At 38.5% G+C, this 15,019-nt stretch overlaps 1 protein-coding gene across 2 annotated transcripts in view; it reads left to right on the plus strand.

Annotated features, from left to right (window-relative positions):
• The window catches only part of umodl1 (uromodulin-like 1), a 28,599-nt gene extending 17,590 nt beyond the window's left edge, over positions 1-11,009 (plus strand). The window contains exons 10-17 of one of the 2 annotated variants that reach the window (XM_014007918.1): positions 411-630; positions 2,134-2,271; positions 2,398-2,864; positions 3,570-3,730; positions 6,541-6,777; positions 7,247-7,403; positions 7,536-7,620; positions 10,372-11,009. In XM_014007918.1, the coding sequence (XP_013863372.1) occupies positions 411-630; positions 2,134-2,271; positions 2,398-2,864; positions 3,570-3,730; positions 6,541-6,777; positions 7,247-7,403; positions 7,536-7,620; positions 10,372-10,586 (1,680 nt within the window). In that variant the 3' untranslated portion in view covers positions 10,587-11,009. Of the gene's footprint in view, positions 1-410; positions 631-2,133; positions 2,272-2,397; positions 2,865-3,569; positions 3,731-6,540; positions 6,778-7,246; positions 7,621-10,371 lie in introns of both variants that reach the window. The other variant, XM_014007917.1, reaches the window with a different exon arrangement.
• Positions 11,010-15,019: the final 4,010 nt, after the last annotated feature.

Raw genomic sequence — 15,019 nt, forward strand, 5'->3', positions numbered from 1 at the left:
GGGTTGCACGGTGAGCCATCCTAGTCCATGAACTATTATGATGTACTTCTACAAAAAGTCATACTTCACCGTTTCTGATCAAACGTGCATTTTGGTAAAGATGCAGAAGGAAAAGCAAATCAAATATTGTGACAAAAACTAAAAATAAAGGGGCAAAAGGGCATTTTAATGCTTACAGCATTTATTACTCCAGGCACTTGAGCTCATTTTAGTGTGCAGATGCATTGGAACGTTCTAAAAATACATGTGCAACAGGGCCAGGCACAAAGATAACTGTGTCCATCCATGCCTTGCAGACACAAACTTAACCACATACAGGCAGTCACATACTTACACCAAAACTGACTCTTGCAAATGTCAAAACCCTGTAGTAAATCTGCTCCTTGGCATTGTTCCATTGTCACCAACAGATTTACAGGTCTCTGTCTCCAGAGGTCAAGACTCTGGTGGATTCAGGTCAAGTCAGGATCGAGATCAGAGGGTTTTCATTGGGCAGTGTGGTGGTACATTTCACTATCATCTTCAGCCAAAGTCAAAACCAAACTGTAAATAATGTTTCCTCGGCTCTGGTGGATTCCCTGGAGAACAGCTCCAAGTACACAGTGGATACCAACAATACAAGCGTCAATGGTAGGTTTCTTTTTAGTTTTTGTTCTTATAAAAGCAACACATGTAATTCAAAAAGAACAAATTTGAGCAAATCAGCTGACAGTTTATTTTAACTATAGTTTTGGTTTGTTTGTCATTTCATTTTTGACAAAAAACGACTTCGTAGATTTCAATTTCCCACAAAAGTTAATGTTTTCCAAAACAGAATAAAAGCATGTAAAGTCTTGATTATGTTTTATAACCTTCAAAATAACATGGAATCTTAAAAACAACCAACAAACATAAAACAAGTCTCACTCAAAGATTTTCACTTAACACTGTGGTCAAACATTTCTGCTAAATATTACTTCATCTTTAAAAAAAACATGTTTTATGCTTTGATTGCTGTCATAAATCAATCATAGTCAAAATAAATCAGCCTTCTTTACAAGAACAAACAAAAAAATAAAAAAATGAACAAAAAAACCTTAATTGAATCTTTAAGTAAAATCAAATGATCACAAATTATTAATCCCAAAACTAAAAGAAGTATGTGATGTAAATCAAGTGACTGTAAAACAATTCACTCCCTTTAAACTGACTGTCCTAATTCAATTCAGAGAAAAGATTAGTAAAAGGTACAAATCAGAGGATGGACACACAATGATTTCCATCATGGTTTCTAGGAGGTCTAAACTCAGAATGCAGACTGACACCAAGAGGTCAGAGTAATAACAAAAAAAAAAGTATTTTAAGCAAAACAAAAATGCTGACATGGCAGCAACTTACTTAAAGCTGGCACTGAAAATGTTGCTGCTTGCATCACTGGAGAGAGACTATTGCTGAGACTGGATCTGGAAGGAAATTAGGGCCTGAAGGCTTGGAGGCCTCTGGAGACTCAAAAGTCCCAGCTGACCCCAAAGACTTGGGAGACTCGGGCGACAACAAAGATTCTCAGGACATGGAGGACTTTGTGGGCTTAGGAAACAGGATTCTGAGGACTTGGTGGACTCTGGAAACAGTGGTGTTGCAGAAATATTTAAATATTCATGTTTAAACTATTTATTTAACAAGAYATACTTTACTCAAAGACTAAAGGCACTCTGTAGAAAGGTTGTCTGAGTTCTTTTTATTGCAATAAGCAAGGCACAAAAAATCTAACACAGAACAAAAACACAAATCAATTCTTTGTTTCAAGGATGATAACAGTTACTTTACTGTGGTATAGAATTGAACTATGTGCCTGGAAAATTCACAACACCCCACCTGTAATATATAAAAAATAATAAGGTGGCAAAAACCAAGTTGTAGTATTCTATATTCTATTTTTAACTGAGCCAAACATTTTAAAATATGAATATGTAAAACAGCACCAAGTTTGCAGAAATAGTTTGATTGCAACAAAAGTATGATAGGAGCTACAAACAGGAAACCAATAATTGTGAATTCTGACTCTGCATTTGCTCTAGTGCTAATGCATGAACACCCTTTAAAAATAAATAACCTGAAAGACTGAATCAAAAACATATTTGCATTTTTAAACAGATTTTGATGAATGTGCTTCAGAAGAAAATGACTGTTCTCAGTGGGCGACATGCACCAACACCTGGGCCTCCTACACATGTGCCTGCTTTGATGGCTTTACAGACTACAATCCAGAAAGACCCGGGCGAACCTGTCAAGGTGGAGTCTCACATCACAGCAGTAACATTCGCACATACTACTGGTTGATATTAGTTGTTTTCCAATATATTGTGTTACTTGCAGCAAATGTTACACTGGATTCAACATCAGTGTTTTCTGTTTCAGACTCTCAAACAACAACTTCCACTGATTCAACCTCAGCTTTTGCTCAAGCCACCCCTCCTTCACTGGCAACACAAACTACCCCTTCGACCTTAAGCATTACTGCCCCAACAACCACTGCACCCACAACAACCCTCACATCTTACACAATCACTAATAACACAAGTTCAACCTCTCTCCCTGCTCCAACAACATTATCCACTCCAAGCACCCTAACATCTTTTACAACCTTAACAAGCACCTCTTCTTCCCTGAGAGCATCCATTAACGCCTCTGAGCCAGGACCCATCTCCGTCCAGTGCAGAGTCGCTGCCATCACTGTGACTCTTGCCAAAGCTTTCCTTTTAAACTCAAACATCCAGGAAAGCGCTCTGTACCTGGGAGTACTGGGATGTGGGGTCAATGGAGAAAATGCCACCCATGTTCAGCTGACTGTGGCATGGGATGAGTGTGCTACCAGGGTTGTGCATGTAAGTTTTTGTTTTTGTCTGTTTGCAAACYTGTCTTGAGATGGATGGATTTTAATGAAAGACTCAAAGTGTAATTGTAAACTAAACCATAGCCTGACCCCTTCGACCAGTATTTAATACCAGATCAAAATCAACCAGTATGTTCTGTTGTTTTTATGTGTGCATGCGAGTTTTATAAACTCCTGTACAATTATGCATGAAATTAGTGAGGGAGGGGGAGCGATGGATCTAATTGGAGCTGCTGGGACAGGAGCAGAGTGGTGACTGTGAACTTAGGCATGGGGAGAAAACAAGAGAAATAACTGTGGCAAGGAAATAAAACAACCAAAACAGGGATCGGGCTGGGCAGACAGCACAATATTCATAACATAGTATATCTTCAGGACATACTCTGAGCACTAACAGATCTCACAAGATTTTGCAAAATTAAATGAGATTGTGACTTATATCATTTACAAGGTTTGACTGAAATAGTTTAAACCCTATCCCTTTTTTGTCTTTGTCTAAAACTCTGACATGAAAGACATTGGACGATATGCATTCCTTTGAAGAAAAACAAACAAACAAAAAGAGAAAATGCTGGACCTTTAATTGGATATTTATTGAATACAGTGTTTTTTTTTTTTTTTAGCATTTTGTTCTGGAACAAAATTGAAAGAAGTGAGACCTTGATTCTAATGTTTTGTTTTGTTTGTTTCTTTCCAGAATGAAACCACCTACACAGCGTCTGTGATCCTGTACAACTCCATGGATCCCTACACCTCACCCACTGGTTCAGAGGAGGTTCCCAGAATCCAGCTGGAAGTCCCCATCATGTGCACCTATTTGAAGAGCATGTTGATCTCTGCAAACTTTGGCTCCATGGGGTATGCTTCTCTTGTTGTCACAATTGTAATGAAAGCTTTTGCTTCTATTGTTACCTGCCACCAAAGACAAAGGCAGAGCAGTAATATTTTTGATCATGGCATATCTCTTCCCTACACTCCACAACACTATTATTCAATATTTTTACAGAAAAATGTTGGAAATAGCTGTTGTCAACCCTCTTTGTTAAATTATTACAAGCACTGGACAAATCTTATAGTAATCATTGGAAACACATCTACAAATAATTAACATTTGGAGACATTAAGATGACCATAACAGGTGATCACCATTAACCAAAACAAAAATTACTATTATTTAGTCAATTGTACAGATTTGTGCTAATTTTTTTTGTGGTAGTAGCTGAGAGTCAATGATAACACACACCAGGGGCTACACATTGCTAAAACATCTTTGCTTAAAACTTAGGCATGTTGGAGTCAGTGCTCTCTGTTAGCAAAATATCTCAGACAAGCATTGTAAATAAGAATTTGTTCTTAATGTTCTGCCTGGTTAAAAGAATAAATAAAGCAGATTTTGGTGCAACTCTCAAATGAGATTCATTATTTACATCTCATTGTTTACCATTTGGAACCAACTTCATTCAAGTTGGCTGCCACAGTTTACTGACTTAAAAATTGTTACAACTCAGTTTACAGACATTCAGCTACAGTTTGTGTGGTAGCTGATAGTCATCCCTGTTGTTTTCTCTGAGTGCCAACACATCTCGTGTGATTTAACTTAAWCACATGAATTTGCACATTTTSAAGGTTTGACTAAAACAGAGACAACTTAATCATTACTTGTCATAAGATGATTTCAGTCAAGAACACTGGTGTGAAAGACAGCAGGGGATATGCATTAAAAAAATCCTAGATCATTATTTGTTTTTATTGGCCAAAACAGTCCTGAAGAATCCAAATGGTTCTCCAGCTGCTTTGAGATAAATAATTAAACTTCATATCAAGAAATGTATATTTTTGCAGTTCAGAAACTGCTGTCTACTACGCCCTCTTCAGGTTTATTGCTGCAGTTGAAAATGTGAGTATAATTACAAAAGGTTTTCAGTACTGTCTAAAAATAACCTTTTGGATTATCGAAACACATTTTTCTGTGTTTTTGCTTTAATTTCTTATTTTTCAAGTCTTTTGGACAAACTTTGCTAACTTATCTGTTTAATAAAAGACAAACTGTCATTTTACTTTTACAAATTGTCACATAACTTAAAGCAGTGGTTCCCAACCTTTTCAGACTTGTTTACCCCTGAGCCGTTTTTGTCATACCACTAGTACCTTCAGTCAAACGTAATGATGATTCTCCAAAACTATAGAGTACTACAACTGATTATTAAATGAAAATTATTTATTTAACCCCCTTAGAATGTTTAATTCTCAGGCATTTTATTTTTTTCAACTCAAATTAAACATTAAGATAAAAATGTTGCCTTGAAAGTGAATAAGTAATTAAATAAACAAACCAGGTAATGGCAGGAAAAGAAAACAACAGCATCCAAAATACATTGTATTGTTTAAAATAAGTCAGAAACTCACCCAAATGAGCAAATTCTGTGAGATTCCACATTTTACACTGGATTTCATTTAGTGTTAATTCCACGATTCTGTCTGCATTTTCTGCATTGCAGAAACCATAGGGAACTACATATCTCAGTCCTATTTTTATTTATTTTTTTACACACCTGGGAATTTTTTCCACAGATCCCCTGTAATATGCTCATGTACCCCTTGTTGGGAATCATTGACTTAAATAACTAAAGGCCTAGCAGTCCTTGAGKAGGGGACACATCACCACTTTTCAAGCCAGAGTTTAGAACTAAAAACATTTTATGATGAGAAATTACATATTTGTAGCCTTTTTGGTCAAACCTTAAAATCGTCATGATGTTCCTGATATCACAAGATGAAATGCTCAAAGCATGTGTTTCTACTACTGCAAATTTTAGCTCCATTTCTGTAACACGAACTGAGTTACAGCACTTTTGTGTTGGGTAATGTTGATAAGCTGTGGTGGACATTTAAAACTGGATTAACTCCAAAATTTAATTAGTTGTAGATGTTCATACAAAAATTTATTTTCAGAAGGTTTTACTAAAATCCCTCCAGAGATTCATGAGATATTTTGCTAACAGACAAATAGGGTTCACTTCAACAGTTCACAGTAAAGAAATTTCATGCAAAGTGTAGTGCTCAAAGTATGTGTTGGATATGACTCCCAAATATAATTACACAAACCTTTAGTTCAATATATGCAATACATTGACTGAAACAATTTTGTGTTCCCAGAGGTCAGTTAGCTGTGCTTACCATTTTGAACTGTTGGATCCAAACATCCAAACTATATCTCATGAGATATAGAGATACTGACAGACAAATTTATCTCCAGCAGTTAATACCAACATTTTAAACAAATGTCTCATACAATCAGTCAGCTCTTAAATTGGATGCTGGGGATCACCCTCAGTCAATTTTATAGATATTCACCTAAATGTTGTTGTGGCATTACTATAATTCAGTCAATTCAACTCAGTTTCYCAGATTTTTCCAGATTTACATCCAATAAATATTTACTTCTTCATTCATTATTATTAGACCAGTGATTCTTGAGATATTCTGCTCACAGTAACCTAATTACAAACTTAAGTTATGGCATAAATGACTATCAGTCTCCACTTCCATCATCATCATCATCATCATCATCATCATCATCATCATCATCATCATCATCATCATCATCATCATCGTCGTCATCATCATCATCATCCTCCTAGCTGTAACAGCTGTTTGTTCATGTCCAGGTATGACGTAATCCAAGACGTCATCACGAGTTCAGGGTCCTTCCAGGTGATGGTGCAGCTGACGAACGGGGTGACCCCACTGCCCCAAAACTTCACCCTGTCCCCCAGCCAGGCTCTGGTGGTCGAGGTCAAACTCAACAGCAGCTCGGATCAAATGAAGGTCATCATGAACAAATGCTGGGCCACTCCCACCCAGAACCCTGCAGACACCAACAGCAACACCTTCTTGGAGAGCAGGTGTGTTTCTGCTACAGAACCACGACTGTCTCCATATGCTTAAAGTATTCATTTACCTGTTAGTGTACTTTGCTGTCGGGCCACCACTTGATATCCAAAAATAATGAAACCTAAAACTTCTCCATCTCATTGCTCAGAGCCACTGTCAGTGTGCATGGCCCTGAGACTTATCAGAACCAAAACAATGATTTCTCCTTATGCTTCTGCTGCTGGCTATGCTTCAGACTCCCCAAAGTCTGAAGTCTTACTTGTACCTAACATAACATAAACATCCTGGAGAAACATCCCTTTAGACAACCATGACATTTTTAATAAACTGTCTTGAATGCAATCTTAAGATTTTTACCACGAGAGTGAAAATGAATAATCTGAGCTGAAGACAGAATATTTTTTTTCAAATGAATGCTTTAGGTATATTTTAGACAGTAGATGTGGTTAAAGCTAATTCTTCTTTTCTCTGTCTCCACAGTTGTCCCATGAACAGCTACACCAAAGTGTTGACGAACGGGAATTCCACCGTCTCACGTTTATCTGTAAAAATTTTCTCCTTCGTCAATGAGAATATCATCTATGTGCACTGTCAGGTCCATATCTGTGTGCAGATCGGATCAGATACCTGTGTGCCTGTGAGTGCTTTCCTCTCCACAAACATTAAATCCAGTCAGAAAGTCACAGTATCTGATCCTTTATCCTTTCAACGCTCTGTTTCATGTCTGAACATTTGCAGATCTATTATCTCTTTTTTTTTTTTTTTGCAGGACTGTTTTCAAAGAGCAGCTCAGAGTTCAAACATAATCAGAACAGCTTTTGGCTCATCTGAGCCAGTACTTAGGTTAAATGAAGGTGAGTAATTTTATATGGAGGGATTTATAAAACGTGTAATATGGTGGTTTGCAAAAGTGTTCACCCCCTTAGTACTTTTATTTATTTATTACTTTTATTTACCATGCCAATCTCATTGAGATCCCAGGTCTTTTTGCAAGGGTGGCCTGGGCCTAAAGGCAACCTATTGTACATGTGTTTGGCTGGTGGGAGGAACYTTCAGAAAGACTCCAGGACCTTCTTACTGTGAGGCACCGGTACTAACCACTGATCCYTTGTGCTGCCTCCTAGAATACCAATAAAGTCAATAATATATGCTACACATGGCACAGAGCCGGGTTTCAAAAAACACTGGACTTTGCCGCAAGTTATATCTGAGATTCTCTAAACTTGTAATAGAAGGTGCTGTGGTCAAATGAGACTAAAATGAAACATGTCCTGAAATATTCCAGCACTTTCAGGACCTTTGACAGTTCCTTCATCCGTTTGAAAGAAAATAGTTAAGCGTGTTCGTTTACCACTTTATATGCTTGAGCCAAACAGAAACAGCACCAACACATGGATATTGATTAAAAAGAGTTCATACAACACCACACACAGACCGCGCTGGCTGAAGGCAATTTATTCTCAGTCTGCATTCAGGCCTCAGTTTCCGGAAGTCATTTCAACGTAACAGTATCTTCAGGACATGACTCCGCCCATTTTATTGCATCATCAGGATGGCTCCCTAACACTGCTCAAGCCATGTCTTCACACAATGTCCTGATGCATCTCAGTAATCCAGGTAAAAAAAATCAAAAAGAAAAAAATTGTATCGGTCTTCTGGACGGGTTCTTCTCTAARGAAACTTTTCGTCTCTCCTCCAAGAGACTTCTTCAGTCTGAGAGTTTCAGGCAAAGTCTGAGTCARTGAGTCTTCACACAATATTCTGACCTAATGAAGACCAACAGTTCAGTTATGTATTGAATATGTGTTCAGGTTTGGATCTACATAAAATCATCAATTCAAGCAAAACATCACATTATAAAAGATATTATTCTTCTCCTAATAAAAAGAATATAACATGTGTAGTGTAATTAAAATCAGTATGTAAGCAAACCCCAATACATTTCTTCACTTTCACACTGTCTGAAGTCCTGAAACATTCCAGRACTTTCAGGACCATGGACAGTTCTTTCAGTCCTTCACACTGTCCAAGGTCCTAAGATATTCCAGCACTTTCAGGACCTTTACAGTTCCTTCAGCCCTTCACACTGTCCAAGGTCCTAAAACATTCCAGCACTTTCAGGACCTTTGACAGTTCCTTCAGCCCTTCACACTGTCTGAAGCAGTGATTCCCAACCAGGGGAATGTGAGCCTATTGCAGGGGGTACATAGAAAAAATTTRCCAGGTGTGTAAAAATAATAATAATAAGACTAAAATTTGTAGGGCCCTATGATTTCCACAAAAGAGATTATGCAATCAATTACTTATTCCCTTTCAAGGCAACATTTTTATTTGTATGCTTAAAAATAAAAAGCCTGTAAACTAAATATTCAAGGGGGTTAAATAAATAATTTTCATTTAATAACCAGTTGTAGTCCATTATAGTTTTGGAGAATCATCATTACGTTTGACTGAAGGGGTACCAATGGTATGACAAAATGGCTCAGGGGGGTTTACAAGTCTAAAAAGGTTGGGAACCACTGTTTTAGACCATCAAAGACAAACACCTTGTCTGGTCCAACGTAATGCATATCACCATGCTGAGAACACCATCCTAATGGTGAAGGATGGAGGTGGCAGCATCATGCTGTGAGGATGTTTCCTATCAGCAGAGACTGGGAAACTGGTCGGGATGGAGGAAATATGAATGGATCAAAATATGAAATAAAATAGACACTGCATAGCCACAAGAACACCAGAACAGATCTATAGCTTTGGGTGGGGGTTCAGTAGGGTGGGTGAGTGGTTGGGCGGGGCTCATTGGTGGGCCCGATGGATAGAAACTCGTCATAACTTAAAAATAAATAAATAAATAAAATCTGAAGCTCCTATGTTGAATAGTTTTTGAGTTAAACATTTTTGTATGTCCAGACACCCACTTTTCAGATGGAGCCCCCTCCTCAAATATGGGGTTTATGGTAAAACCCGGCACAGTGTAGGTCGGGCACATCTACATTCCTACCAAATTTCATGTTAATCATTGCAGCCGTTTCTGTGCTACGGTTGCCCAAAAATCAATGAAAAAAAATTAATTAATAAAAAAATAAAAAAATAAACAGTACAAGTCTATGACTTTTGCTTCGTGTATAATTATTCAGGYAAACCAATTTAAGTCTTCCAGATTTGGGACCGGGACAAAGAATCATCTTCCAACAGTGAAATAACCAGAACCTTTTGACCTCTAACCTATWCTATTAGAGCACCAACTCTGGTGGTTTAGGAGAATAGGGAAGGTGCTGGGATGGTCCAGTCAAAGCCCAGACCTCAGATCAACTGAGATCTCTGACTTGATTGTTGGACACAGTAGTTACACATTTCTTGTTTGTTTAACATTAAAATATATTTTGTACAAAGTGCTAGTTAGCACATATAAATTAAAATACAAGGATTTCAGGTTACCATGATAAATGCCAAATGGTTTATACTTTTGCAACTCACTGTGAATATTTTGTTAGAATATTGTACARTTTTCCTCTGTATTTCTGCTCTGATAGTTATTTTATAATTTTCCTCTTGTTTTCATTGCGACCCTTCATTGTTTGGACCTGATGTATAAATTCCTGCAGAGACCCTGGACGAGAAGCTAAACACACTGCAAATAGTTGGCTTCTCCTGTCTTGGAGTCGGCCTGTCCCTCCTCTTCGTCTTTGGATTTGGCTGCCTGTTCTACTGCCAAAGGAACCGTATCGGACACTACAATTTCAACATCACACCCAAACAGGAGAACTTCACCGTCACATCCAAACAGGAGAACTTCACCTACCTTGTCTTTCACACTTAGAGGTGCATCCATGTAATCAGTGCAGCTGCCACCAGGTGTCACTCATGAACTACGCTTCAGGACTGTAAAAACACTGCATCATTTTGCACAGAAAGCAATGCTTAAAATAGATTTAGGTTTCAACTTCACTTGATAAATGTTTCAAAATAAGAATTATTATAGTGTGGCTGAYCTATTTCATGTAAATAATAATAATATATTCTAATTATTTTAAAACAGAGTTTCTGTACTGAACTCTGAGCTTGAATTAGATTTAAATGGACTACAGTATACGCTGATTTATCTAATAGGAGGGATGGTCTGTATGAAAAATATGCTGCTATATGCCCACTAGGTGATGACTTTACATCCATTGTTTGTCTTTATTTTTTGTTGTTGTTTTAGCAGCTGTTTTGCACAAAAAAGATTCAAATGTCTTCAGAAGTCTTAATTAATTAATTAATTAATTAATTAATTAATTAATTAATTATTAACTTAATTCAGACTGTTAATTGAAATATCCCAAAACAAAAAGAAAGCTAAAATTGTTTTTTTCGAATTGTTGAATCTTTTCAAATCCACTGTCAGCCAAAGTGCTTATATATTTTATATATTAATAATACTTGTTAAAATCTCACTAATGCATTCGGTTCTATGATAATGGATACCCTTTGTAATATATAAATACACAATTAAAATCCAACAAAATAGAACTTTTTGTAAACTGAACTTATTTGATCTTGATCCTCTTTCGGTGCTGTTGACCCCTCTGTGCATCCTTAATTCTCAGCTGTACATCTTAGGCCTAAAACCTGTTCTTTTGGCCCTCCACCATCAATGTACCACCCACGGTATAGTCCCAGTTTAAGGTTATTATCTCCCTGTTTATAGCTACCAGGATCAGGAACTTTGAATTTGCACAATAGGCTGTTCAAATTTTTTTGATTGATTATCTTCTTTCGATTGACACCTCTTTTGACCAGCTGGGTTCATCTATAAACTCTCCAGAGCACAAAATGTGTGGCAAGACCCTCATGTCCCACCTGTCTGTGGTACAGGTGGTTGATTGACTACAATCAGCCAATCAGCTCTGAGCTTCATTCTGACACCACAGCTGTGTAGCCAATCAAGTTACTTTTTATTCTACATGCAGTTTTGGAAATTTAAAAAAAGTTAATGGTTAAGTGTATTCTAACTTCGAAAACTGAATACTTGTTACAGTTACAAAAATGATGACTGCTGAAGTAAAAAATTCAGATTGATAGCTTTACATAGAGACTAGGCTTGTGAATTTACTCCAAAGGGTTCAAGAGCAATAATTTAATTTGGGTTAGGGCTAGGCCCACAGATTAACAGGTTAAACAGCATCTCATTTACTTAAAGAAGTTTTCACTACTGTTGGACCATACATGGACATGTTGATGAGTGCATCCTTTAGCCCAAGCTGAGTTCCAGATTCATTCAATCACACACAACTTTTCTTTGAAAATAAAGCTTGGATTTTTCTGTTCTTTAAGATTTTATCTTTTCTAAATTACCTTTTTATCTAATTTTTTTAGAGAATATTTAGAAGCAATGCATGGCAGAGACCAGTACATGTACAGTATGTAACATAATTGGTACATACAAAAGTGGTTGGAGGGGCAAAGAGGAGTTGGGGTGGGGTCGTTAGGTGGTGTTTTTGGGTGGCCTGGCTGGCTCCCCAAGAGACTTTATCTTGCTAATTTAAGTCTCAGGGCCCGTAGGTTGTAGGAGAAGACTGCATATAACACTTCAAAAAATAATTGTGGCAGGTTTAAATATAAACATTTATATAAACAAGCATGTAAGATAAGACTTTGGGATCAACATGCTAACAAATAGCATGTGCTGAATCTCAGTAAACAAGGTAATGAAGGTGCTACATGCTGCTGTTGGCAGGCAAAGGGCCCCTTAAGGGTGGAGTGCGAGTATGACGTATTTCAATGCCCTCATGCTACGTTCACACCAAACACGTTTTGAGCTGCAGGAGCGGCCACTTTGCATGCAAAGTCTATGGAGGACACGTGTCTAGGGGTCTCGCAATGCGTCTAGGCTGTCTAGCAAGGTGTGCAAAGAAGCGATAGGTGCGGTTGAGTGTTTTCTGTGCAAGCGGCGCGTCCAAAGCAGCCGACGCTCGAGTTAAAAACAACTGAACTTTTGCTGCTCGACGTGCCGCGTCAACCAATCAGAGAGACTCTGTAGCGTTGCATTTTTCCACATGACTGTTTCCTGAATGTTGCCCACTYACCTAAACAGACGGACAGGAGATCTTTAGCTGAAATTGACCGTCTGCAGTTGGTGTTCTGGCTGGAGATATCAGCACCGATGTGGGTCAAGCAGCTTGTTAAACTGACCATGATGTTAAACTGGGCTTGGGACAAAAAAATAGTTTGTCAGCTCACAGCTCCTGGAGTGTGAAACCCACCGATCAGACTGCCTCTAATTTATCTGGTGAATTAATTATCTGGTGTGCGCAATGTTCACTTGCTCTCAATAAATAAAGCAATGCAGTTTTCTTTATTTTATCTTTATTTCGTCCACCATTAAAGACAGACAGGAAAAAACTAAGATGCTCCTCCCTCTTCAGACGCACGTCTAGTTTGTGTCCCGGTCTGAACATAACATGTCCAACTTGAGGCATTGGGTGCATTTTAGATGCTCAAAACACATTCGGTGTGAATGTAGCATCAGTGTTTCATATGGTCATTGCATTTGGCCACTACAGTTTCATCCCTCTGTGTCCCCCTCCAGCTTGGGGCGCTATATAAATGCCTACCTGCCTGCTGTAACATGACAGCTCTGACTGCAGGCTGCGCTCAGAATATGGGAAGAGCATCCCATACGGGACACTTCAATTTGACTGAAAATATGGGAAATCCTGGCAGCCAGTTTCAAGTTTCGATAAATCTCACTGCAGGTGTAAAATGATTGTATCTGCATTTCCTCCTCCCTGTATATTGAATGATCTGGTAATCATCATCATCTGTATATTGATGAAGGCTCATCTGACAGACACAGTCCTCGCTGCAGGTCATCAATAAATCGGCTTTGTGTGCACTATCAAGTTTGCACGTGATTTTATACATACTAATGGTTGATAAATCGAGCCCTCTGTGTTTACTCTTCAGCTTTCTGACAGCTTCAAAATCAACCAAATATCTGCGAAAACAAGACAATGTGAGTTCTGCTCTGTCAACGATGGAGAACAGAGAACATTAGGTAGAATAAGAAATGTGTATTTTTTTTGGTGTGGTGGGCTGAAAATGAGAGGACACCACATTTCTCTTTTAGTCAGTGCCAAAGAAACCGATCCTCTGATTCAGGCAGAGCTAAAGGAGCAGATCCAGTTTTCCTCCAGGCGGGGTTCTGAAAGCAGCTCCTGGTTGGACGGGTGAGGAGGCAAATACCAAACAGGAGAGGTTTTTCTCTCTATGAGGAGTTCCCTGGAGACCTGTGGGGGATGGATAGTGGGGGTGGGGGAGTTGCTTACTACCATCTGGAAGGTTGCAAATGCTCCAATTAACCCATTCAGCCTCACCGTCTGAAACCTGGCAACACATCTCCATGGCAACAGCTCCATTCAGGGACCAATCGCAGGCGAAGGAAAGATGAAGAATAAGGAAGTAGTTTTGCTCAAAGGCATAAACATGAAAGTGGCAAAAATGTGCCTTTAATATTCATTACATTTAAATTTTTTTTAAAGTGATCCCATTTCCTTTTCCTCTCTGAAGGACTGGTTTGGTTGTAGTTTGGAGTAAATCTGTTTGGGACAGCGGTGATTTCAAAAAGGGATATTTTATTATTATTATTAATATTTATGAGCCTCACACTGACAAAGACATCCTGACAGTGTGAAAACAACCATCAGGGGACGCATTTCTGAGTTCATGCATTGGTTAGGGTATTCATTGTGAAAAGATGTAACATGATTCATTACTTCACAGTCCTTCCTGTCTGTCTCTATAAATCCAGTTAAAGAAGGCTCATTTATCTAACGTTTATGGTTGTGTGTGTGTGTGTGTGTGTGTGTGTGTCTGTGTGTGTGTGTGTGTGTGTGTGTGTGTGTGTGTGTGTGTGTGTGTGTGGCCTTGCTTTTCCTACATCGTGGGGCCCAATTTTAAGGAAAATGCAGCCTCGTGGGGACTGGGTGCTCCTCGGGCCCCACAACTTCGGAGGCTGATTTTGGTTGTGGGGGTTGTGTTTAGGACCAAGGTGTGAATTGAGTTTAGGTTAGTTTTAGGGTCATGTAGGTACCTGTGAGGTTAGCCTTAGGGTTGGTGGTCAGGGTTAGGATATAAAATTTCCAAAAACTGAATGGAAGTCAATGGACGGGCCCCATAAGGATATAAAAAGTGTGTGTGTGTGTGTTTGTGTGTGTGTGTGTGTGTGTGTGTGTGTGTGTGTGTGTGTGTGTGTGTGTGTGTGTGTGTGTG

The sequence above is a fragment of the Austrofundulus limnaeus genome, unplaced genomic scaffold, assembly GCF_001266775.1.
Source record: "Austrofundulus limnaeus strain Quisiro unplaced genomic scaffold, Austrofundulus_limnaeus-1.0 Scaffold45, whole genome shotgun sequence".
Lineage (NCBI taxonomy): Eukaryota > Metazoa > Chordata > Actinopteri > Cyprinodontiformes > Rivulidae > Austrofundulus > Austrofundulus limnaeus.